The sequence below is a fragment of the Phacochoerus africanus genome, chromosome 8, assembly GCF_016906955.1.
Source record: "Phacochoerus africanus isolate WHEZ1 chromosome 8, ROS_Pafr_v1, whole genome shotgun sequence".
In the NCBI taxonomy this organism is placed as follows: domain Eukaryota; kingdom Metazoa; phylum Chordata; class Mammalia; order Artiodactyla; family Suidae; genus Phacochoerus; species Phacochoerus africanus.
Window position 1 is genome coordinate 119,298,210 of NC_062551.1, and position 27,634 is coordinate 119,325,843.

Genomic DNA, 27,634 nt, shown 5'->3' on the forward strand with positions numbered 1-27,634 from the left:
GGGAACTCCCGGTATCTTTTGTTGTTGTTGTTGTTGTGTGTATGTGGAAACTGAGGATATTTATACACTTGTACATGTGCTTATGTGTGTAAGGACATAGAAGGAGGAGAGACCCAACTGTTAATGCTGATCACCTCACAGAAGTAGGATGGGGGAGTTCCCGTGGTGGCGCAGTGGTTAACGAATCTGACTGGCCCTTGCTCAGTGGGTTAACGATCCGGCGTTGCCTTGAGCTGTGGTGTAGGTTGCAGACGCGGCTCGGATCCCGCGTTGCTGTGGCTCTGGCGTAGGCCGGTGTCTACAGCTCCGATTCCACCCCTAGCCTGGGAACCTCCATATGCCGCGGGAGCGGCCCAAGAAATGGCAAAAAGAAAGGAAAAAAAAAAAACAGGAAAAAAATAAAATAAAATAAGCTCGCTAGTGCACCTGCCCAGAGCAGGCTGGACTGGAGACCAGAAACCTTGCTTCTCCCAGCTGCCCCCTTGCGGGCCTCGCTTCCGCCTACCCGGGTGCAAGTCAGTGCCCGGGCTTGAAAATCTAGGGGGCGATGGCGGTTGAGGAATGACCACCGGTATGAGAGGAGGCTATCAGATAAAGACCAGAAGCAGGCGTCAGACTCGGCTTTCAACCTAGCCACCCCGGCCCAATCAAGCTGCTCCGCACAGCCTCTTGTACGAAGCGATCCGCGCCTGGGCCGCGAGGACCGCTAGGGATCTGGAGGCGGGCCCGGCGCAGGGAGGGCGGGCCAGCGCAGGGGACCGGACGCAAAGGAACCGGAACCCTTCAGCTGAGGGTGCCTGTTTCCAGAGGGAGCTCGGATCCTGACGTCAAAGTTTCCAGCCGGCTTCCGGAGTCTCTTTCCGTCACTGCGTATCAGAGATGTGGAATTGGCGGTGACAATGAGGCAGAAGCACTACCTTGAGGCTGCGGCATGGAAACTACAAGATAGCTGCCCGGGCCAGGCCCGCTATCTCCTGTAAGAGAGGGAAAGAGGACGGGGAAGCGGGAGGCGAGGGGGTGTTAACTAGTCCCTTATGAGTCTCTTTCTCTTTTGCAGCTGGGCCTACAGTTCGTCACACGGTAGGGAGGACGCCCGTTCGTTGTGGGTCAGGCTTGCGTCGCCTCGCTCCCCTCCATTCTGCACAGCGCTCAGAATGGTCCAAAAAAATCTGAGCCATCCTCTGCCATCACAACCCCCTATCCCGCCTCGGCCAGGCGTCTCAGTTTCGCAAAAAAAAAAAAAAAAAAAAAAAAAAAAAAAAAAAAAAAAAAAAAAAAAATCCAAATAGCCTAACGTGCCTTAGTTTTCCCGACCTGTTAGCAGCACTTGACGCTTTGATCAGTCTACTTGAAATAGTTTCCTCACTTGGCTTCCAGGTCATTACAAAGTTCACCTCCTACTTCTTTAGCCAATACCTCTCCTTCCTGCTAATTTCCCCAACTTACAAATGTTGGAGTTCCCAAGGACTCAACCTTTGGGCATCTTTTCTAGCTACAGTCAATTCCTTGGTGACAATATTTCATCCAGTCTCATGGCTTTTAAACTCTGAATACTGAGGTCTTCCAAATTCATATCCCCAATCTAGACCACTCTGTGGAATCCTAGACTCATCCAGATGCCTTTTTTTCTTCCCCCTTTTTTACAACAGCACCTGAGGCATATGGAACTTCCGAGGGGCCAGGGGTCGAATTGGAGCTGCAGCTGTCTCCGTAAGCCACAGCCATGGCAACACCAAATCCACGCCCCATCTGCAGCCTACACTCAACACTGGATCCTTAACCCATTGAGTGAGGCCAGGAATCAAACCCACGTCCTCATGGACACCATGTTGGGCTCTTAACCTGCTGAGCCACAACGGGAACGTCCCAGATGCCTTCTTGACAACTTTTTTTGAATCTCACATTAAGCTAAAACTTGAGCTTTACCGTTGGCTTTAAATACACCCAATATCATGAGTTTCCTTCATGGCTCAGTGGTTAACGAGTCCAACTAGAATCTATGAGGATTCGGGTTTGATCCCTGGCTTCCTTCAGTGGGTCAAGGATTCGGTGTTGCCATGAGCTGTGGTGTAGGTCGCAGACACGGCTCAGATCCTGAATTGCTGTGGCTGTGGCATAGGCTGACAGCTGTAGCTCTGATTCGACCCTTAGCCTCGGAACTTCCATGTGGTACAGGTGTGGCCCTAAAAACAACAACAAAAATACACCCTTTATCTAGCCCTTCTCTCCACATCCACCCTGGTCTAAGCCATCAGTCTCCTGATTATTGCCAACAACTCCCATGTATTTCTACAGTCCATTCCCAATCCAGCAGCCAGAGTCAACCTAATAAAAACCTAGTCTAGATCGTATCACTTCTCCACTGCAAACTCTGAAATGAAATGACTGCCCATTCTTGGAGTAAAAGTGAAAATCTTTTGAAAGGACCACAGGGACCTATGTCATGGGTTCACATTAATTCTCAGACCTGCTCTCCCTTTCGTTCACTAAACTCCAACCACTATCAGGCCCCTATGCCATTTCAGGGCCTTTGCAGTGGCTTTTCCTTCTACCTGGAACTCTTACCTCACATATCCACTTGGATGCCTCCCTCACTTCCTTCTGATCTCTAGAAAATATCATCGTAGGGAGCTCCTGTTATGGCTCAGTGGTTAAGGAACCCGACTAGTATCCATGAGGACAAAGGTTTGATCCCTGGCCCCACTCAGTGGGTTGACGATCTAGCGTTGCTGTGAGCTGTGGTGTAGGCCACAGTCGCAGCTCAGATCCCAAGTTCTTGTGGCTGTAGTGTAGGCCAGCAGCTGTAACTCTGAATCGACCACTAGCCTGGGAACCTCCATGTGCCCAGGGCGGGGCCCTAAAAAGACGAAAAAAATAAAAAAGAAAATATCACCCCAGGAGGCCTTCCCTGATACCCTGATTTAAGATTATATCAAATCTCTTGCCAGTCTGCATTCCCTTTCCTGTCTTTTTTCTCCTCAGCACTTAACATTTGCTGTTTTTGTATTTACTGTCTCTCTCCATGAACTGTCCTTTGTTCACTCACTGTTCAGTGTCTCCCAAACCCAAATCAGTGCCTGGCACTTAACAGTCAATAAATATAAGTGAATTTTACTTTTGGCAGTGCTAAGTTACAAGCATGGTGCTTAACTTATTGTAGCGCTGTTGTATCCCTGGCATTTAGCATGGTGCTCACCAGTAAATATTTACTAACAGATAGCGTGCCCACCTTCCTCTTCAGCTGGGTCACCTTTACACCTCACCTTTCCCTAAATAATGAGGCTTCCTTTTTCTCTGCACTTGTACCTGAATGCCCTTATTTCTTTATTATTTAGATTTTTTTTCTTTTTTTTTTTTTGCTTTTTTAGGGCCTCACCCAAGGCATATGGAGATTCCCAGGCTGGGGGTCAAATAGGAGCTGTAACTGCCAGCCTACACCACAGCCACAGCACCTCAGGATCCTTAACCCACTAAGTGAGGCCAGGGATCGACTGAATCCTCTTGGTACTAGTCAGGTTCATTACCACTGAGCCACAACAGAAACTCCAAGCCCTTTTTTTAAACAAAATTTTAAATTAAAAATTTTATGGCCACATCCATAGCATATGGAAGTTCCTGGGCCAGGGATTGAATTCGGGCTTCAGTGGTGACCTATACCACTGGGATCCTTTAAACCACTGTGCCAGGCTAGGGACTGAACCCATGGCTCCACAGAGACCAGAGCCACTGCAGTTGGATTCTGAACCCATGCACCACAGCAGGAACTCCCCTGAAAGCCCTTTTATGACTTTTTTTTTTCCTGGCCCCGCTGTGGCATGCAGAAGTTCCCAGACCAAGGATTGAAGCACCATAGCAGCGACACCACCTGATCCTTCACCCACTGAGCCACCAGGGAACTCCCTATCTGGACCTTTGTTGTTAAGCCTCTTTGAAGTATTTCTGGGAAGTCCATGCAGAGTTTAATAATTTCCAGGATATTTTAGTCATATTTTATTACAGTTCTTACAGTCTCCATTTGCTTAGGGCTCCCTGGGAACAAAAGTTCTATAAAGATAGCGACTCCTTTACTTCCAAATTTATGTCTCCACAGTCTAGCATGGTAGATGGTCAGTGAATGCTTTCTTGATTGCATGAGGATTTGGGGCAACTCTCTTGTCCTGTTACCTTGTACTGAGAGAAATACCTGCAGACAAAGCCCAGCTCATGAACCACGAAACTGTGCTAATTGCATTTTTTTTTTTTTTTTGCCTTTTTAGGGCCGCATCCGTGACAGATGGAGGTTCCCAGGGTAGGGGTCTACTCAGAGCTGTAGCTGCTGGCCGACACCACAGCCACAGCAACACCATATCCAAGCCCTGTCTACGACCTACACCACAGCTCACAGCTTCACTGGATCCTTAACCCACCAAGCAAAGCCAGGGATGGAAACTGCATCCTCATGGATGCTAGTCAGATTTGTTTCTGCTGAGCCACGACAGGAACTCTTGTGCTAATTGTTTAAAAAAGAAAAGTGAAAGTACATTTTGTTATTTTTGTGATAAATGTGTCTGTATAGTTGGTAAAATACCACTTTTTTTTTTTTAATTTTTTTAGGGCCTCACTCAAGGCATATGGAAGTTCCCAGGCTAGGGGTCAAATCAGAGCTATAGCTGCCAGCCTACACCACAGCCACAGCAATGCCAGATCCAAGCTGCATCTTCAACCTATACCACAGCATTTGGCAACGCCAGATTATTAACCCACCGAGCAAGACCAGGGATCAAACTGGCATACTACTCAGGTTTGTTACGGCTGAGCCATGACGGAAGCTCCAAGACATACTGCCTTTTTTTAACTTGGTAGCAAGTAATAAAACATGTAGCAATGAGTAAGGACTTACCTATCTGTTGCTCAAAGGAGTGAATGAACAGAATTATGTTTTGTAAAGTGAATTATTGCCCATTCATCTTTACAAACTCATTTTTGAGTTAGCTTAAGGAAAATGTACATTTTCTCATGTTAAATAATGTACTTATTTGCATTTATAACATTGACTGAGGTAACAATATTCTGATTTGCTGAATCATGAATTTCATTTGTATAATTTTAGATGATAAAAGCACTTTTGAAGGAACATGTCCATACTGTTTCCAGTTGCTGGTTCCAGATAAGTCTAGAGTGCGCCTCAAGCCCAAGCCCAAACTGACACCCAAAATACAGAAACTTCTTAATCGAGAAGCAAGAAATTATACACTCAGTTTTAAAGAAGCAAAAATTCTGGAAAAGTACAAAGAATCCAAAAGTGTATTGGTAAGATTTCAATTCCATTATGTATAAATGAAGTGAATTTTCTTTCACTTAAGGTGAGGTTAAGAATTAGCCTGAACATAACTCAGAGGTTTGCAGTAGTATATTTAGACTGTCAAAATATATACATAAGTTTTTTTTTTTTTTTTTTTTTAGGGCTGCACCCATGGCATATAGAAATTCCCGGGTTGGGGGTCAAATCAGAGCTACAGCTGCCGGCTTACAGCATAGGTGCAGCAATGCAGAATCTGAGCCACATCTGCAACCTACACCACAGGTCACGGCAATACCAGATCCTTAACCCACTGAGTGAGGCCAGGGATGGAACCCGTGTCCTCATGGATCCTGCTCGGGTTCTTTAACCACTGAGCCATAAAAGGAACTCCAAGGTTTGTTTTTTTTAACAGCTGCACCTGAGACATATAGAAGTTCATAGGCCAGGGACTGACTCCGAGCCCCAGCTGTGACCTACGCCACAGATGTGGCAACACCAAATCCTTTAACCCACTGTGCTGGGCCAGGGATCAAACCCAAGCCTCTACAGCAACCTGAGTCACTGCATTTGGATTCTTAACCTACCATGCCACAGCTAGAACTCCCATAAGATTTCTTTGATTACTGTTACATCAAGAGTATAGCTTATTTTTGTTTTTCACAGTTACCTAAAACCAAACTTCATGAACTTTCTGTTGCCCTTGTTTTGTTTTGTTTTTGCTTTTTAGGGCCACACCCGAGGCATATGGAGGTTCCCAGGCTAGGGGTTGAATTGGAGCTACGGCTGCCACAGCCACAGCAACGTGGGGTTCGAGCCACATCTACAACCTACACCATAGCTCATGGCAACACCGGATCCTCAACCCACTGAGTGAGGTGAGGAATTGAACCTGAAACCTCATGGTTCCTAACTGGATTCATTTCCCCTGCGCCACGATGGGAACTCCCTAAATATTATTGTTGAACACAATTATTTTCACAAATTTGAGGATCTCTTAGGCTCACCAGTGTGATGTCACCTGAATTGCAGTTACCCGCTAAGTTTTCTCAGGTGATGGTCCTTTTCTTGAAACAGCAGTATGTATTAGGTATACATAAGGCAAGAGCTTTATGTATTAGGTACTAGTGTCACTTACTCAGGCACCCACCTCCATGTCAGAGTATGTATTTAAGTTTATGCCCAACAAAGGTAATTGCATCTTATGTTCCTTCATCAAACATTTATTGAGGATCTATCTTATGCCAAACAATCCTATGTACCAGGGATGTAAAGTGGAATAAAACAACCAAAATCGAATACATGTTAACGTTTATCAGCTATTCAAGTGCTTACTTACTACCAGGCACTGTGCTTGGCACACTAGACATTATGGCAGATTATGTATGGCCCAAGACTATAATCAGTAATAACCTGGATTAGAACTGCCATATTTAGGAGTTTATCAGTACTGGGCAGGTAAGTGGATTTTGCTTTTTTCATAAAATTGACTGTTTCATCTATATAAAATATGAAGTAACTTACATAGACCTCTTTAAATGCGTCTTTACCCTCTCATGAATACAGAGTATTCTCAGCTAAACTAGTTTGAGGCCTGGGCTGAATCCTGTGCATGGAGTCGGATTTGTAGAAGAGAGGCACTTAGCTATAAAATGTCTGTAAAAATGAATCCCAAAAAGAGAGTCAATTTTTATAGCTAATGAAGTGAAGAGGTATGAGAATGTAAGCATTCATTTAATTGATTTTATAAATTACTTTAGACCTGTATTTACAGAATCACTAAGGGTTTGAAGGAGGTCAATTAAGTTTCAGTGATATTTTGCCATATTTTATAGGGAAAAGGCTTGGAGTTTGTCTACAAAGAGTATGAAATGTCTGCTGCTGTTATAAAGAACATCCTTCCAGATGTTAAAGGGTTATCGTCCCCAGTCTCCTCCATTCCCCTGAACACAGTTTCACATCAAGAAAATAAAGACTCTGTCATCTTTTAAAAGGTGTTTTAGGAGTTCCCATCGTGGCTCAGCAGTAACAAACCCAACTAGTATCCATGAGGACTCAGGTTTGATCCCTGGCCTCGCTCAGTGGGTTAAGGATCCGGAATTCTACATTTTACAAATGTTCAGACATTAACTTTTTTTTTTTTTTTTTTTGGCTGCACTTGTGGCATGCAAAAGTCCCTGGACCAGGAATTGAACCCATGCCACAGTAGTGACAACACTGGATCCTTGACCTGGTAGGCTACCAGGAAACTCCTAAAAAGTTGTTAACCCTTTTTTTTTTTTTTTTTTGGCTACCCTGTGGCAAGTGAAATTCCTGGGTCAAGGGTCAGATCTGAGCTGTAGCTGCAACCTATGCCACAGCTGTGGCAACACTGGTTCCTTTAACCCACTCTGCTCGGCTGAGGCTCAAACCTGCATCCTGGCATTGCAGAGTTGCTGCTGATCTCACTATGCCACAGTGGGAACTCTAGTCATTAACTTTCTACTGAAGATTTTCTTTTAAATTTTGTCTTTTTTCATTCCTGCTGCTAGATTGTAAGCTCCCTGGTTTAGTCCCTTATGTTATATGAATTTAATGAATATGCAGTTTATTGGATTAAATTTATAATAACTCAGACTCACTATTTCAGGTTAAATTATAAGAGAAATTAGACCCACCACTCTTTCTTTTTTTATGGCAGCTGATTACTTGTAAAACATGCAACAGAACAGTCAAGCATCACGGTAAAAGTAGAAGCTCTCTATCAGCATTCAAGAGCAATCCTTCCACTCCTGCAAGTAAACTCAGCCTGAAGACCCCAGAGAGAAAGACTCTAAGCTCTGCAAATCTAAATTCTGTTATGTCTGGTTCCAAAGGCAAGAGCCCAGCATTGAATTTCAGGTATCTCAATCCATTAAGCTATTTAAATTGCCAGTGTTAACCTTTGAGTTCTAATTCCTCTGTTTAATACGCATTCCCTGAAATTACCATGCAGTTGTGGAAGTCATCTCTGCATGTGACTTCCAGGGTCTTCCTCTACTTCCAACCTCTCCCTGGGCCTGTTCCCAGCAACCTGTTAAATATATCCATTTCAGCCCCCCAACCTGTTCCCATAACCAACTACACAGACCTGCCAATCCTCCTTATTCCTTACTCTGTAAGTGAACATTCCCTTCTAGACATCCTGACCTGAAGCGGTGTGTGGAGTTGACAGTCCCACTCCCTCAGTCCTGGTCCACCTAGTCTCTAGTTTCTATGCATCCTACTTCCAGGATGTCTGTGTTCTTTCCTTTTTCTCCTTATTGCTGCTATCTGTTCTGGTCTTTATTCACCTTTGCCAGGACTACTACAATCATTTTCTGGGTCTTCCTGCTTCTAGTTTCAAGCCCTGCTAGTGTGATATTTTTTATAAGCACAGTTCTGATGAGAAGCCTTTAGCACCTCACTCTGTAGCATATGGAACAAACGCTCCAGAATGGATTTCCAGCCCCCACTACCTGGCACCAATCTGTCTACCTGTCTTACTTGCCCTAATTCATCCTATGTATCAACAAAACTGAACCACTCACAGTTTACTTTCTTGCTCTAAACCTTTGTTCTTGCCCATTTCCTCTACCAGAAATTCCTATGGAATTCTAACTGAATAGGGATTTGTGAAATGATACTAAGTTAATGCTGTGACTAGGCACATGTTTTATTTTTAGTAATCCTCAATATTTTATTCACTATGCTAATCAGTAAATTTAACTCCATAGAAACTGTGAAAGGAATTTTTAAACATTTTGTTACAAAAGAGTCTGGCAGTTTTAGTGAAAATAACAAAATTCAGTAAGGACTAAATTATTTCTGCTTACCAAAATGAGGTTTTTATATTGGGTTTGACATTTAAAATTTCAAGTCCACTTTTCTCTATATTCTTAATTATTTTTGATTCTTGGTATGATAGGAATTCATCATGGAAGTTTCCACTTTATTAGACACATGCAGACAAAAGAAAACATGGCATATTTAAAATAATTCACTTACATTTAGACCAGACTGCTTCTTAGATTTATGTAGGAATGAGAAAAACATTTCGCATTTTTTGTACAGATGGGGAGTCAGAAGAAGGATGAGACTGACAAGCCCCAAATATTGTTGGAGGGATAGCACACAATTGGAGGGAATGAAATAGAATGAGGCATAAATACACACACACCAGATGGAGAATCATTTATTCAGTAGATATTTTTAGAAGGCCTTCACTGTGCTTAGCACTGGTAAAAAGCATTGAAATATACAATCAGTCATACAAAATATCTGCCCTGTTCAAGAGGGGTAAGATAGAATGGAACGGTACCTGTACATGTAGGTTGAGGTTCTTCACGTTTGAGAAGGGACGTGGTCTTGAGCTGTGAAGAAATATGTTTTTAAAGTCTTTGCTTAGAATTGTCATGAATTTTGATGTCAGAATTATAGGGAATTCAGACCTATGACACTTTGCCTTCAGCTTTCTCTTTCAGGTGTGATAAAACCACCCATTATATCTCCTAAATGTTGCCTGTAGCCTGTTTAGTGAGGAGATTTTTTTTACAAAGTGGGAATGACTGTGCTGGGTACAGCCACTGCTCATATATGGCCATAATTTTTATGGAAGAGTGGAAAATGATTCTAGTAGCAGGCATCTAGGCTAAGCAGGAAGAACTGTCATTTGTTAGCACCCCTAAATGTGGCTTTATGTTTCTTTTCAGAACACCTACATCTGGACAGTCAACACCTATTAGTTCCTCAAAGAATGTGAACAAAACAAAGAAACGCTTCTCTCAACTAAAAATGTTGCTTAGTCAGAGTGAATCCGAAAAGAATCCAAAGGTGGACTTCAGAAGTTTCTTATCTTCTTTGTAAAGGATGGACTATGAAAAAAAAAAAAAAAGTTCAATACAGTTTCTGAAACTAACTCAGAAAAACAGCTTTTTAAAAAACTTCTATTTATTCTTAAAATACACAGAATCTAGGGTCCAAGAGCAAAATTTTCTTGGCATTCTTCAGTGTTTATGGACAAAATACTTCATTAGAATGAAAAACTGAAACCTGGCTGCCTTGTAGGGTGATTGTGAGGATCAAAAATATAAAAATGGTCCTTGTATGTAGTAAAGATATATATGGACATTGAGTGGTTATATGATTATTTTCTCCTCCTTTAATTAAGTTTTCATTATTTACATAATTTTCTTTCATAAGAAATTTGAGGCCTTTATAAGAGGGTCCACTCACTCCTTTCTAGATGTCTACAGCCTTAACACTAATTCAGAAAAAGAATAAAGTATGTGTGTCCTTGTATTCCTATAATCATTTGCATAATTATATTAGTAAAATCTAAACATAATTTCTATTTTCCATGCAGAAGTAAGGTACACTCTTTTCTTTTTAGGGCTGAACCTGCAGCACATGGAAGTTCCCAGGCTAGAGGTCAAATGGGAGCTGTAGCCGCCGGCTTATACCACAGCCACAGCAACGCAGTATCTGAGCCGTGTCTGCAACCTGCACTGCAGCTCACGGCAACACCAGATCCTTAACCTTTGAGTGAGACCAGGGATTAACCCGCAAACTCATGGATACTAGTCGTGTTCGCTGCCACTGAGCCACAACAGGAACTCTGGTACACTCTTGCTTATAGATGATTCAGATACCAAATTTTCATTTTTATAACTTTTTATTTTCCTTTCATAATATTTGACCATAAGAGGCATTTCTTTTGCTCTGATGAAGACTTATTTTTTTGGTCTAAAATTTACATCAGAACTTAACATAGTGGAGTTCCCTGGTGGCCTAAAGTTTAAGGATCTGGCACTGTTGCTGCTGTAGCACAGATTCAATCCCTGGCCCAGGAACTTCCACATGCATGGACATGGTCAAAAATAAAAGTCACCATTCCTTTGGAGTTCCTGCTATGGTGCAGCAGGATAAGGATCTAGCATTGTCTCTAAGATGGCACGGGTTCAATCCCCAGCCTGCCACAGTAGATTAAGGATCTGGAGTTGCCACAGCTGCAGCTCAGATACAGTGCCTGGCCCAGGAACTTCCATATGCTGTGGGCACAACCAAAAAAGAATTTTAAAAAAAGAACATAAAATAGTAACAGTTTAGCTATCTTAAATCTTTCCTGGAACATGGATATACTTTTTTTTTTTTTTTTAATGATAGACTAGGATTCAACCTGTCTTTTAGAAACCCTTTAAATAAGTAACTTAGATACTTCATAATGTTTCCAAGCCTCTTTGCTGCTTAAAAAGTTAAACTTAAATTTTCTTAAGAACAAAATGTCTCCAGTAAATGGTGCTGGGAAAACTGGACAGCTACGTGCGAAAAATGAAACTAGCACCATCTCACATCATACACAAAAATTAACTCAACATGGGTTAAAGATATGAATGTTTAATACCTGAAACCATAAAACTAGAAGACATAGGTAATATGCTCTTTTTAAGTCAGTCTTAGCAATATTTTTCTAAATATGTCTCTTCAGGCAAGGGAAACAAAAGCAAAAATAAACAGGATTACATATCAAACTAGGAAGCTTCTACACAGCAACAGAAACCAATGAAAGACAACCTACTGAATGGGAGAAGATATTGGCAAATGATATATCTGACAAGGGGTTAATATATAAAGAGGGACCACTCATCACAGTGCTGATGACCCTGTAGTTTCCTGTTTCTGATTGTATAACTCAATTAAAAAAAACAAAAAACAAAAACAAATAACCCATTAAAAAATAGGCAGAGGAGCTGAATAGACATCTTTCCAAAGACAACTCACAGATGGCAAACAGACACAGGGAAAGATGTTCAGCATCACTAGTTATTAGGGAAATATAAATCAACCACAATGAGCTATCACTTCACATCTGTCAGAATGGCTTTTAGCAAAGGCAAGAAATAACAGTGTCGGCAAGGATGTGGAGAAAGGGGAACCCTTATACACTGTTAGTAGGAATGTAAATTGGTACAGCCACTGTGAAAGACAGTATAGAGATTTCTCAAAAAGTTAGGAAGTGAACCACCACAAGATCCATCTATGCTACTTCTCAGTATTTATCCAGAGAATACAAAAACACTAAACCAACCCCCCATGCTCAGTGTGGCATTATTTAAAGTAGCCAAGATATGGAAACAATTTAAATGTCCATCAAAGATGAGGATAAAGATGTGGTACTCCAGTTTGACTCCTAGCCTGGGAATTCCCATATGCCACAGGCGTGGCCCTAAAAAGCAAGAAATAAAAGAAAGATGGGGTACATATATACAAAAGACTACTACTCAGCCATTATTAAGATGAAATCTTGCCATCTGTGACAACATGGATGGACCTTGGTATAATGCTGCATGAAATAAGTCACAAGAAGGACAAATACTACAATTTCACTCATGTGGAATATAAAAAACTTATAATGAACAAACAGGAAAAATATGTAGATACAGAGAACAGAGTTATGGTTACCAGAGGGGAGTTGAAGGGGTAGGGATGGGGGTAAAATGGGTAAAGGAAATCAACTATATGGTGACAGACAAAGTAAATTTGTAGTAGTTATTACAGAAGTAGAAACATAATGCTATACACATGAAACCTACATAATGTTATAAATCAATGCTATCTCAAATAAATAGAGAAAGCAAACAAACAAGCAAAAAAAATATTTTTCTTCTATTAGGGCTTGATAAACTGAAAGGCCAAGTTTATCAAAGAGTTGGTCTTGTAGTTGTGGGAAGTGAAATTACACTAACATCAAACAGGGATGGAAAGCGTCATCATTCTGAACTTCTTCAGTCTGAGCCACAGGCTATAGGAACAGGGCTTTCCCTTTGTGTCCAGAGCATCTAGCACAGTGCTTTGGACATGGGAGGTGCTTTTAACTTTCTGGCTAACTTTTCACTGGAACATCTGTTTATCTTGAACATTTCCTGTTTTTCTGTTCACTTACTCCTCCCCCTGATCATCACCTAGTCGTAGTGAGATATTTGTAGTTCTCAGAACATATTTTCTTGTCAACTTTGGGCCTTTGCTTTGGGTTTTGGAGTCTCCCCTCCAGTCCAACCCCATTGCATTAACAGGGACCACTCATGACAGTGCTGATGACTGTGTAGTTTCCTGTTTCTGATTGTGCCCCCCAACTCCCTGCAGGCTCTTTGCAGGCACTGGGGATCTCACTTGTGCCCCCAGCACCTAGCACAAGCTCTGCATATTTTCCTAAGCTACTACACTTAAATTTGAATTCCTTAGCCCACTTTTTCCACCAGGAAGTGGATAAAAAAATAGTAAAAGTAGAAACTCTGAGGTGGGGAGTTACATTATTCTAGCTGCAAATGAAGAATACGATGGATTCTTGAGTTTCTTTTTTGGCAGGAAAGTCTTTGGGCATCTCTAAAGAGAATGTTAAAATTATAGTGTGGGCATAAAACTCTTAGAAAACAAAGTACTGGAGTCCCCATTGTGGCTCAGCAGAAACAAATCTGACTAGTATCCATGAGGACGCAGGTTTGATCCCTGGCCTCATTCAGTGGGTTAAGGATCCAGCATTGCCATGAGCTGTGGGGTAGATTGCGGACGTGGCTCAGATCTGGTGTTGCTGTCACTGTGGCATAGGCCAGCAGCTACAGCTCCAATTCAGCCCCCTAGCCTGGGAACCTCCATATGCTGTGGGTGCAGCCCTAAAAAGAAAAAGAAAACAAAGCACTAAATATTCATAACCCTGGATTAAGCAGTGTTTTCTTAGAAAACACTAAAACCACAAGCAAGTATAAGGGAAAAAAACAGAAAAATTGGACTTCATTACAAGTAAATACTTGTGTGCATCAAATGAGAACACCATCAAGAAAGTGAAAAAGGAGTTTCCATTGTGGCACAGCAGAAACAAACCCAACTAGGAACCATGGGGTTGCAGGTTCCATCCCTGGCCTCATCCAGTGGGTTAAGGATCCAGTGTTGCTGTGAGCTGTGGTATAGGTCGCACACACGGCTCAGATGCCACGTTGCTGTGGCTATGGTTTAGGTCAGCTGCTACAGCTCTGATTCAACCCTAGCCTGGGAACCTCCATATGCCACCACTGCGGCCCTAAAAAGACAAAAAGACCCCCAAAAAAGTGAAAGATAATCCACTGAATGGATGGGAGAAAATATTTGTAAATCATGTATCTGTTAAGGGGCCTATATCCAGAATTATAGAGAACTCTTTTTTTTTTTTTTTGTCTTTTTGCTATTTCTTTGGGCCGCTCCTACGGCATATGGAGGTTCCCAGGCTAGGGGTCGAATCGGAGCTGTAGCTGCCAGCCTACGCCGGAGCCACAGCAACGCGGGATCCGAGTCGCGTCTGCAACCTACACCACAGCTCACAGCAACGCCAGATCCTTAACCCACTGAGCAAGGGCAGGGATCGAACCCGCAACCTCATGGTTCCTAGTCGGATTCGTTAACCACTGCGCCATGACGGAAACTCCTAGAGAACTCTTAAAAGTAAATAAAAAGACAAAACATGGACAAAGAATCTAGCAGACAATTCTTCAAAGAAAATAAAACAAATGGCCAATGAACACAGGAAAAGATATTCAACATCTTACATCGGTCATTATGGAAGTGCAAATCAAAACAATGAGATACCAGTTCATACCCACTAGGATAGATAAACACCACAAACACAGTACAAGTGTGGTGAGAATGTGGTAAAATTGGAACTCTCATGCACTGCTCCTGGGACTGTAAAACTGTGCAATCACTTTGGAGGAGTTTGGCAGTTCCTCAAAGTTTACAGATTTATTTACTTATTTAATTCTTTTTTTTTTTTTTTTTTTTTGCTTTTTAGGGCCTCATCCACAGCATATGGAAGTTCCCAGGCTAGGGGTCGAATCAGAGCTACAGCTGCCGGACTACACCACAGCCTCAGTCACGCCAGATCTGAGCCGAATCTGCAATCCACACAGCCCCTCACAGCAATGCTGGATCCCTGACCCACTGAGCAAGGCCAGGGATCGAACCCATATCCTCATGGATACTTAGTTGGATTAATTTCTGCTGCGCCACAATGGGAACACCCTACAGATTTATTATATGATCGACTAATTCTACTCCCAGGTATGTACATCCGAGAGGACTGAAAACCTATGTACACAAAATCTTTGATATGAACATTCATAGCAGTATTATTTATAATAGCCAAAAGTGAAAACCCAAATGTCTATCACTGATAAATACATAAAATGTGATACATCCATACAGTGGAATATCATTCAGCCATAATAGTGAACTATTGATATATGCTAGAACATGGATGAACCTTGAAAACATGTTAATTGAAAGAAACCAGGCACAAAAGGCCACATATTTTATGATTTGATTTATATGGAGTGCTCAGAATAGGAAAATACCTAGAAATAGTTAAGTAGTTTCCAGAGTCAGCAGGGAATGGGGAGTACTGTTTGGGGCATAGGTTATTTTTCAGGGTGACGAAAATGTTTTGGAATTAGCAGCAATGATTGGACAACTCTGAATATGCTTAAAAAAAAAACCCACTTAATTCTATGCTTTAAAAGGGAGAATTTATGGTATGTGAATTACATCTTATCAGAGCTGTTCTCTAAAAAAAAATGAAAAAAGGAGTTCCTTTGTGGCTCAGTGGGTTAAGAACCCAAATAGAATCTATGAGGATTCAGGTTCAATCCCTGGCCTTGCTCAGTGGGCTAAGGATTTGGTGTTGCTGTGAGCTGTGGTAGAGGTCGCAGACTCGGTTTGCATCTGGCTGCTGTAGCTGTGGTGTAGGCTGGCAGCTGCAGCTCCAATTCGACCCCTAGCCTGGGAATTTCCATATGCCACAGGTGTGGTTCCCCCCCACCCCAAAAAAAAGAAAAAAAAATACAGTGTAGTAGTTCCCCTGTGGCACAGTAAGTTAACGATCCATCATTGTCACTGCAGCAGCTCAGGTAAATGCTGTGGCTGGCTTGGATCCCTGGCCCAGGAACTTCCACATGCTGTGAGTGTGACCAAAAAATTATAGTGTAGGAGTTCCCTTTGTGGCTCAGTGATAACGAACCCAAGTAGGATCCACGAGGATGTGGGTTCAATCCCCAGACTCACTCAGTGGGTTAAAGATCCCATGTTGCCCTGTAGTTCGCAGTAACGGTTAGGATCTGGTATTGCTATGGCTGTGGTATAGGCCGGAGGCTACAATTCTGATTCAACCCCTAGACCACGAACCTCCATGTTCTGTGGGTGCGGGCCTTAAAAACAACAACAAAAACAGTGTAGATACATAGATTATTCTTATAAAGAGAAGCAACACATGTTCTATGTATGAAGGGCTCAAACTCTGCACTGCTCTGATTCCTGGACCTCCATCCAGTTGCCACTGGACTTGTTCATATGCTAAATCCTCCCAGCTACTGCAGTGCTTCCTGAACACAGCTCACTTAACACTGGACTACTTGTCTCATCATGGGATGTGGAGGATGGAACATGTGAACAGAGCACCACTGAGCCTGTGGACTGCAGCAAGCCTGTGCTAAAGCCAACCATTATGAGGATAAACTGGAGGCCCTCACCAGCCTGAGAGTAATGGGGTGAGCAGAACCCTGAGAGAGACTATCAAACCAACAAGAAAGGGTAGGAAAGTGGCAAGAGGGGACAAAGATCTAATAAATGCCTCAACAGTGTCCACAAAAAACTTGGGCATCAGAGAGTTGATCTATAGACCAAAATCATCTTCAACGTACCCCATTTCCATGCTGTCCACTATTGTCTCCTTTAGCACAACCCCTTAGGCTTTTTATTATTATTGCTCAATGAATTTTATTACATTTATGGTTGTACAATGATTATCGCAACTTGATTTTATAGCATTTCCATCCCAAAACCCCAGCCCATCCCCACCCCCAACCTGTCTCATTTGGAAACCGTAAGTCTTTCGAAGTCTGTGAATCAGTATCTGTTATGCAAAGAAGTTCATTGTGTCCTTTTTTAGATTCCACATGTAAATGATAGCATATGATGCTGGTGTCTGTCTAACTTCACTTAACATGACAATTTCTACGTCTATTCATGTTGCTGAAATGCCATTATTTCCTTTTAATGGCTGAGTAATACTCCATTGTGTCTATGTAGTCTGGCTAAGGGTTTTTCAATTTTGTTGACCTTTTCAAAGAACAAGCTTTCAGTTTCATTGATCTTTTCTATGGTTTTCTTTGTTTCTATTTCATTGATCTGATCTTCATGATTTCTTTCCTTCTGATAACTTTATATCTTGTCTGTTCTTCTCTCTCTAGCTGCTTTAGATGTAAAGTTGAGTTGTTTATTTGAGCTTTTTCTTGTTTCCTGAGGTAGGCTTGTATTGCTATAAACTTCTCTCTTAGAACTGCTTTTGCTGCATCCCATAGGTTTTGGAGTGTTGTATCTTTGCTGTCTTTTGCCTCTAGATATTTGTTAATTTTCTCTTTGATTTCTTCAGTGATCCATTGGTTGTTTAGTAGCATGTGGTTTAGTCTCCAAGTATTTGTGTTTTTTGTAGCTTTTTTCTTGTTGATTTCCGGTCATATAGCAATGTGGTTGGAAAAGATGTGTGATATGATTTCAATTTTCTCTAAGTTACCAAGGCTTGATTTGTGGCCCAGAATGTGATCAAGCCTAAAGAATGTTCCATGTGCACTTGAGAAGAATGTGTATTCTGTTGCTTTTGGATGGAATGTCCTATAAATATCAAGTCCATCTGGTCTAATGCTTCATTCAGGGCCTGTGTTTCCTTATTGATTTTCTGTCTGGATGATCTGTCCATTGCTGTAAGTGGGGTGTTGAGTCCCCCACTATTATTGTGTTATTCTCCGTTTCTCTTTTAAGGTTGTTAGCAGTTGTCTTATATATTGAGGTGATCCTATGTTGGGTGCGTAGATATTTAAAATTGTTATATCTTCTTGGATTGATCCTTTCATCATCATATAATGTCCTTCCTTGTCACTTAAAATATTCTTTATTTTAAGGTCTGTTTTGTCTGATATGAGTATTGCTATTCCAGCTTTCTTTTGATTCCTATTTGCATGGAATATTTCCTTCCATCCTCTCACTTTCAATTTGTATGTGTCCCTAAAGTGAACTGGGTCTCTTGAAGACAGCATATATATGGGTCTTGTTTTTGTATCCAATCAGCCAGTCTCCGTCTTTTGGTTGGGACATTTAGTCCATTAAGAGTTAAGGTAATTATAGATATGTATGTTCTTATTGCCATTTTATTAACTGTTTTGGATTGTTTTTGTTGGTCTTTATTCCTTCCCTTCTTCTCTTTTCTCCTCTTGTGGTTTGATGACTATCTTTAGTGTTGTATTTGAGTTGATTTTTTTATTTGTTTGTGTGTATCTATTGTAGGTTTTTGGCTTGCAGTTAACCTGAAGTTTTGATATAAGAGCATATATATATATATATATATATATATATATATACATACACGTGAGATTATTTAAAGTTGTCGGTCTCTTAATTGCAAGTGCATCTTCAGTATCCTGCATTGGTAACTTCATCACGATTTCTGATTTTGGTAGCATTATTTATGCATGGATGACTTCCTACATTTATTGTGCATATGCCTTTACTGGTGACCCTTGCCATTTTATTTTTGTTTCTAGCTGTGGCCTTTTCTTTTCTGCCTAGAGAAAGTCCTTTAGTATTTGTTGTAAAGCTGGTTTAGTAGTGCTGAATTCTCTTAGTTTTTGCTTGTCTGTAAAGCTTTTGATGTTTCCTTCAAATCTGAATAAAAGTCTTGCTGGGTAACATAATCTTGGTTGGAGGTTTTTTCCTTCATCATGTTAAGTACATCATGTCATTCCCCTCTGGATGGCAGAGTATCTGTTGAAAAATCTGCTGATAACCTTATTGGGGTTCCCTTGTATGTTATTTGTTTCTTTTCCCTAGCTGCTTTCAATATTTTTCTGTCTTTAATTTTGGTCAGTTTGATTAATATGTGTTTCAGGGTTTTTTCTCCTTCAGTTTATTTTATATGGTACTCATTGTGCTTCCTGGATTTGAGTGAGTGATTCCTTTCCCATGTTAGGGAAGTTTTCGGCTATTTTAAAATATTTTCTCTGACCCTTTCTCTCTCTCTTCTCCTTTGGCACCCCTATAACATGGACGTTGGTATGCTTAACATTGTCCCAGAGTTCTCTGAGACTGTCTTCATTTCTTTTCAACCTTTTCTCTTTTTTGTTCTGCATCAGTGATTTCCGCTAACCTGTCTTCCCCCTTGCTTATCCGTACTTCTGCCTTCTGTATTCTGCTGTTGATTTCTTCTAATGAATTTTTTATTTGTTACTGTATTTTGCATCTCTGCTTGCTTAAGTTTTAGATCTTGTATTTCTTTGCTCAATGTTTGCTGAAAATTATCAATCTTTTCCTCCAGTCTATTTCCAATGTCCTGCATCATCTTCACTATCATCAGTCTGGTGTCTTTTTCCTAGAGGCTGATAATCTCTAGATCACTTAGCTGTTTGTCTGGGGTTTTTTCCTTGCTCCCTTATTTGAGTTATAGTTCTATGCCTTTTCATTTTTACAGGTTTTTGGTGTGGTGTCCTTGTTGCAGGCAATAGAGTTGTAGCCTCTCTTACTTCTGATGTCTGCCCCCCTTGTGGCTGAAGGTGGTACAGGGGCTTGCTGTAGGCTTCCTGACGGGAGGGGCTGGTGCCTGCCCACTGGTGGGTGGAGCTGATTCTTATCCCTCTGGTGGGTGGGGCTTTGTCTCTGGGTGAGATAAGAGGTGGCTGCATGCCTGGGGGGTCTTTAGGCAACCTATTTACTAATGGGTGGGGCTGTGATCCCACCTTGGTTATTGTTTGGCCTGGGGCTTCTTACTACTGATGGGTGGGGCCAGATTTTCCCAAAATGGCCACCTGTGGAGGAACACACACCCATGAACACTCCCAAGATTTTCCCTCCAACATCCTTCCCCCACAACACGTCAGTCACCCCATTTCCCCAGGATCCTACAAGAACTGCAGTCAGGTGTGACCCAGATTCCTATGGTGTCTCTGCTTTGCTCTGGGACCCAGTGCACATGAAAGTCTGTGTGAGCCTTTCAAGAATGGGGTCTCCATCTCCCCCAGTCCTGTGGATCTTCTGCACACAAGCCACACTGGCCCTCAATGCCAGACACTCCAGGGGCTCTTTCTCCCAATGCCACATCCACAGGCAGAGGGACCCAATGTGGGGCTCAGAATTCTCACTCCTGTAGGTGAGTCTCTGTGATACTGTTAGTGCAGTTTGTGGGCTGCCCACCCAGTGGGTATGGGGTTGCATATATCATATAGTTGCACCTCCTATCATCTTGATGTGGACTCCTCTTTGTCTTCAGGAGTAGGATATCTTTTTTGAAAGTTTCCAGTCCAGTTGGTTGAAGGTTATTCAGCATCTGGTTGAAATTTTGTTATTTTTATGAGAGAAGGTGAGCTCCATTCCTTCTATTCCACCGTCTTAATCCCATCTCCTAGCACAGCCCCTTAGGCTTTAACTGCAAAAGCACAATAGTGGCTTTTAATGTGATCCCCACTCAGATTTTAGGACTCGCAGTAATATTCCTCACTTACTTCCCTCCTGTCTTTAACAAACATGCATTCTCCTACCCAGCAAGGCCAGTCAGCCATCGAGCCTAGATTCTACTCCTCCTCTAGGAACCATGAGGTTGCAGGTTCAATCTCTGGCTTCTTTGCTCAGTGGTTTAAGGATCTGGTGTTGGTGTGAGCTGTGGTGTAGGTCACAGACACAGCTCGGATCTGGTGTTGCTGTGGCTGTGCTGTAGGCTGGTAGGTGCAGCTCCAATTAGACCCCTAGCCTGGGAACCTCCACATGGCATGGGTGTGGCCCTCAAAAGACTGTATATACATATACATAATCACCAGACATATCATTAGATCTTATTCATTTCATGTTATTCATGCTGAACTTAGGGAAATACCTCACAAAAATTGAGCAGTGGTATTAAATGTCCATATTGGAGGTTCTCATTTCAATATCTTTCATTTCAATATACATTTACAGTGTATAGATCTAAATAATTCCACTTGTTGTTACTAATTAGCTATAGAACCAGTTCCTTTTTTCATGTATTGCCAGGAAACATCAGGCAGGATACCTGGTACTTATATATATAATTGTATATGATTAACGAAGAGTGACAAACAGAAGTGTTTAGGTCTAAAATTTAACTTTTAATTTTGTGGCCAAAAGCAGGACTATTTATTTAATAGTAACAATTGTGGGGAGTCATGGGAATTTTTTGTTTTGTTTTGTTTTGTCTTTAGGGCCATGCACAAGGCATACAGAGGTTCCCAGGATAGGAGCTAAATCAGAGCCATAGCCACCAGCCTATGCCATAGCCACAGCAATGACAGATCTGAGCTGCATCCAAGACCGACTATGCAGCTTATAGCAACACTGGACCCTTTAACCCACTGAGTAGGGCCAGGGATCAAACCCACATCCTCATGGATACTAGTCAGGTTCTTAACCCATTGAGCCACAACATGAACTCTGAGGGAGGTTTTTTTTGTTTTTGTTTTTGTTTTTTAAGTGGTTTTATGTTGAACTTGCAAGTCGATACAGGTAATACTTCTTTTTTGTTTTTGGCCATGTCCATAGTATGAGGAAGTTCCTGGGTGAGGGATCAAACCCATGTCATAGCATCGACCTGAGTCACTGCAGTGACAATGCTGGATCCTTTACCCACTGCACCAGAAAGTGCACAACTCGCAAACAATGCTTCTGAATTTTAAGTATCTACTCAAATTTCTGTCATCTTGATCAAACAACATGACTGACAAGTGACATATAAAGGAGCAGTTTGGATGGCAGTATGGCTGACTTCAAACTTCTGTTTAAAATCTAACATGGACTTTTGGTTTTGGGAGAGAGCACATTCTTGCAGTAAGATTCCAGTAAGTGCCGTGCTATTTCTTCATCTCAAGTTAAAAAAAAAAAAAAAAAAAAAAAAAAAAGGCAAAAGTCTTTACCTGTATATATTGCTGGTGTACAAATTCTAAACAATTTATAAACTTTCTAACCAGTCTTTAGGCCGCACCCACAGCGTATGGAAGTTCCCAGGCTAGGAGTTAAATCAGAGCTATAGCCACCAGCCTCCACCACAGCCACAGCAACTTGGGATCCAAGCTGCACCTGGGACCTACACCACAGCTCACAGCAATGCCAGATCTCTAACCCATTGAGTGAGGCCAGGGATCGAACCTGCATTCTCATGGATACAAGTCAGGTTCATCGCCACTGAGCCATGAAGGGAACTCCTCTAAACATAGTTTTATACATGCACATCAAATATGCTAATACTCTCTCTAGGCATTTACTTGAAAATTACAGTACCTAAATTCTGAGGAGAGAAAAACACTCAGACCAGTAAGCCTTAGTTTTACCTGGGGGAGTCTGATAACCTCAATTAAATATGTGACCCATTAGGCTAACATAGGGGGATTATTAATTTCAATAAATGAAGGAAAATATGGTACATTCCAACAAACCAGTCCTTAGGTTAAGCTGTGAACAAAATCCTCACATGAGTCTTCATCTTAAAGACCCAGGTATAAGAGACACAGGCAAAGCTGGGTGAGGAATGCTCCTCCAAGGAGAATTCAAATATTTCACCTCAGCCAGTACATAGTTCTGATTATTGCCTCAAATCCTTTGTGCAGCCAGAAATGGCATTCCTCAAATTACATGGTTAAAGTAGCCCCTGCATTTACCCAAGAGTAAATCTAGTTAGCAACAAAGAACTAGTGGCATGGTCCTCAGTCTGCAGTTCAGACAGGTGACTGCGGTCTGTCTCACTCTGTCAGTCAGTCTCAGTCATGACAACAATATAGCAAAAGAAATTAGACTGCATATCATGTTTCATTTTTATCCAATAGATCTTTATTTTATTGGTCCACACTCTAATAACTGTTGCAACTGAGTTCATAGTCAGGTTTTATGAAAATAAATATGTTTTAGCCATCACAGCATTTCCAACATGAACAGAATTAAAAACTGTATCAATTTATTCATTTTTTAGGGCTGCACCCACTCAGCATATGTAAGTTCCCAGGCTAGGGGTCGAATCAGAACTGCTACTGCCACCTACACCACACCCACAGCAACATGGAATCCAAGCTGCGTCTGCGACCTACACCACAGCTTGCGGCAACACGAGATCCTTAACCCACTGAGCAAAGCCAGGGATTGAACCTGCGTCCTCATGAATACTAGTCAGGCTCGTTAACTGCAGAGTCATGAGAGGAACTCCTTCATCACTTTTTTAGACAGAGAAATATATATATGTGTGTATACACACACACACATCTAAGTATGTACACACACACACACACACACACACACACACACACACACACACAGCTTGTGTTGTTTGGCCCAAGCAGCACATGCTGAAAACTACATTTTTCTATAAAACTTTATCCTTCTTTTCCAAAAGACCTACCCTAAACTTAGCCATGTTATTCAACCTGAGTAAGATTTAATGCTTTCAGATTTCCACTGAGATAAACACACACACACACACAGTATCTCATTAGCTTTTCATTTAATTCATTGGTGTTGTTGACACACAGGTAAAGAACACTTTTTTTTTCTTTTTAGCGTCACACCTGCAGCATAATGAAGCTCCCAAGCCAAGGGTCAAATTGGAGCTGCAGCTTTAGAGTACACCACAGCAATGCCAGATCTGAGACCTATGCCACAGCTCATGGCAACACCAGATCCTTAATCCACTGAGCGAGGCCAGGGATCAAACCCACAACCTCATGGATATTGGTCAGGTTCTTAACCCACTGAGCCACAATGGGAACTCCAGAACACATTTTTAAAAACCTTCTTCATTTTTTATTTGACCCAAGGTTAGTTGACAGAGATGAATTCAAATGTCATTTATATTTTCTATCAAGTTCTATAAAATTGGTCCCCACAGGTGGTAATCATTTTTTCCTCAGTGTTCCATAATGTTTTTTCACATCACTTTGTAGAACTTATGACATTCTAATATAGTCAGTATCTGTCTTCCACACTATCTTCTGACTTCTGTAAGGGCACAGATGCATCTTACTTTTGCTTTCTCTCAGCTTCTGGTGTGGTTACTGTCCCATATTAAAGGCTCAACACATTCATTCAAAAATCATAGTAACTACATTTGCTATATTAAGTGGAAAAATGGTATTTAGGCACTATGTATTACTATTAACTAGGCTTCTGACATTTAGGTCTATAAAATCTTGAACAGCTGAGGAAGGAAACAAACTTATTTCCTAAGAAAGTTCATTTGTAAGAGGAGACCATGTTCCTCTTGTCACTGCAGTTCAGCTTGCATCTTTTTTTTTTTTTTTGTCTTTTTAGGGCTGTTCCTATGGCATATGGAAGTTCCCAGGCTAGAGGCTGAATTGGAGCTGTGGCTGCCAGCCTACACCACAGCCACAGCAACACCAGATCAGAGCCGTATCTGCAACCTACACCACAGCTCATGGCAATGCTGGATCCTTAACCCACTGAGCAAGGCCAGGGATTGAACTTGGGTCCTCATGGATACCAGTTGGGTTACCACTGAGCCATGATGGGAATTCCTGGAGCTCTGATTTTGAGGACACATTCAGGATTCATAGGAACTAAAGATACATGCCTTAAGGAAGAAACAGAGAAACATATGGGAAAAAGAGCATGTACGACATATAATTGTCATTCCTGATCTAAAAGCATGGCATGGGTTAAAACAAACCCAACACTTGTCAGTTCTTTGATATAACTACTTTCCAGAATCAGAAAAACTGAGATGATGTAATTTTGAGTTTATGACTAGATTTAGTTGGCTCTTGATTACTTCAGATGGTACGTCTTTCTAGAAAATGAGACTGCTTAAATTTTTGGAGTTCCCTGGTGGCCTAGGATCCAGCATTGTGAATGCTGTCGCTTGGGTCACTGCTGTGGCGTGGGTTCAACCCCTGGCCTGGGAACTTCCACAGGCAGCGGGTGTACAGCCAAAAAAAAAAAAAAAAAAGGCTGCCTAATTTTTTTATCTGAAGACCTCTGCAATTAATGAGCTTCATTCTTTAGAAAAGTACATTATGCAGAAACATTCTTAGAGGACATAAAATACAAACTACAATTTCATTAAGTAGCATACATCGAAACAAGTCTCTACATCCCTAACACTATAATTTAACAACAAATGAGATTTCTAGTACTGTATCTAAAAATTGTAAAATGCCTATAAAATGCTATCATATCCATGTAATACACTGAATAATATAACAAAAATGGAAACCAAATCAACAGTCAAAAACAAATATGAGGAGTTCCTATTGTAGCTCAGTGGGTTAAGAACTGACTATCCGTGAGGATATGGGTTCTATCCCTGGCCTCACTACTCAGTGGGTTAAGGATCTGGTGTTGCCACAGCTTTGGCGTATGTCACAGATGCAGCCTGGAGATGGCACTGCTGTGGCTGTGGCATAGGCCAATAACTACAGTTCTGATTCGAACCCTAGCCTGGGAATTTCCATATGCCTCAGGCGCAGCCCTTAAAAGGTGAAAAAAAAAATGAAACAGAGGAACATTTTTAACCAAATGATGCTTAATACGGCTCTAGCTTTCTATAATGAAAACAACTATTTAGAATTTCTAAAATGACAGCAAACAAGCACTTGGGATATCTCTTCATTTTATGTAGCCACATTAAAGTACTCAAGGGTGATTATTAAACTGCCAAATATATATCTAGTGACTAATTTCATAAATGACTATGATTAAGAGATATCTCAAAACTGTATTTTAACCCATTAATAAGCTCCTTTATTAACAGTTAGCTTCTTATTGGTTCCTGGCGGGAAAAATTAAACCCAACTAGAAAAAGAGTGTTATGTTGTTGATGTAAATACTTTACCATGACTGTAACTGCTCTGTCCATCAATGGACATAAAAGGAAGGAAGAAAAGATAAAGGAACTAAGAGGAAGTTAGTCTTTCCCCCTCACACTAGCCAAGGCAGAGAGAGACCAGCAACAGTAATAGGGAGAATGTGAAACATTAATGATTAGGCTAGGGTATCAAGAGCTATTAGCCAGCTAAGGGTACAAAGAACTGGACGTGAAGTGTGCCTGAAGTCCTGCAGAGTTCAAACACCAACTCAAAAAGAAGAATGAAAATAGGGAGTTCCCATTGTGGCTCAGTGGTTAACGAATCTGACTAGGAACCATGAGGTTGTGGGTTTGGTCCCTGGCCTTGCTCAGTGGGTTAAGGATCTGGCGTTGCCGTGAGCTGTGGTGTAGGCTGCAGACACAGCTTGAATCCCGCATTGCTGTGCCTGTGGTGTAGGCCAGCAGCTACCGCTCCAACTGGACCCCTAGCCTGGGAACCTCCATATGCCGTGGGAGCAGCCCTAGAAATGGCAAAAAGGAAAAAAAAAAAATAGGGAGTTCCCGTCATGGCGCATTGTAAATGAATCCAACCAGGAACTATGAGGTTGCAGGTTCGATCCCTGGCCTCACTCAGTGGATTAAGGATCTGGCGTTGCCATGAGCTATGGTATAGGTTGCAGATGCGGCTCGGATCCTGCGTTGTTGTGGTGTAGGCCAGCAGCTGCAGCACCGATTTGACCCCTAGCCTGGGAACCTCCATATGCTGCAGGTGCGGCCCTAAAAAAAAAGACAAAAAAAAAAGGAAGAATGAAAATAGAATTGCCCTCGGTTAAACACACTCCTGCTGCAATCTAACAGATCAAATCACAAAACCACAACCAAAACTACAACCACCTATGTCAGTTATAACTAAGTTACACAAAGATCTTAATAGCATTGTGAGCAGTCTGCTAATAAGTTGATTCTATGAAAGTAGTACAAGATTTTATAACTTAAATATCAATAGCTGGAAAAAAGAGACACTAAATACTAACATAATATCTTGGAAAAAGCCATGTGTTAATTTATGATTTAAACCTCTTAAATAAAGTTTTACTTTAAAAACAAGTATTTCCCTTAAAAGGTTTCCCATACTTGAGAATAAAGTGTTGGATGCCTAGAACAATGGTACACAAAACAAACCTGGAACTTGAGGGTGTATCAGAATTATCTAGAAACCTTGTTAACAAGATATATTGCTGGCCCCCAACCTCAGATTTTTCTATTTCAGTAGGTCTGCTCAGGCGTATAATAAGTCCCCAACTGAGGCTAATACTGCTGGCCTATGGTGCCACTGGCTAGAAGAAATATGCTAGTTTAAGAATAAAAGTAAGTTTTGGTCAATTCTAAAAAGTGTTATGGTATTCCATTCCCAATAGATTGTAAACTCTTTGAGATCAGACATGCAATTGAAATTACCTGGAATTTTGAATTATAAA

The 27,634-nt window shown here is 41.4% G+C and overlaps 1 protein-coding gene across 1 annotated transcript; it reads left to right on the top strand.

Annotated features, from left to right (window-relative positions):
• The first annotated feature begins 826 nt into the window (after nt 1–826).
• C8H18orf21 (chromosome 8 C18orf21 homolog) lies at nt 827–10,409 on the top strand. Its single transcript, XM_047794135.1, has 5 exons — nt 827–976; nt 1,058–1,080; nt 5,090–5,289; nt 7,959–8,158; nt 9,988–10,409. Exons 1-5 carry the CDS (start codon nt 900–902, stop codon nt 10,139–10,141), a joined length of 654 nt encoding a protein of 217 aa, XP_047650091.1. The 5' UTR covers nt 827–899; the 3' UTR covers nt 10,142–10,409.
• The last annotated feature ends 17,225 nt before the right edge of the window (nt 10,410–27,634 follow it).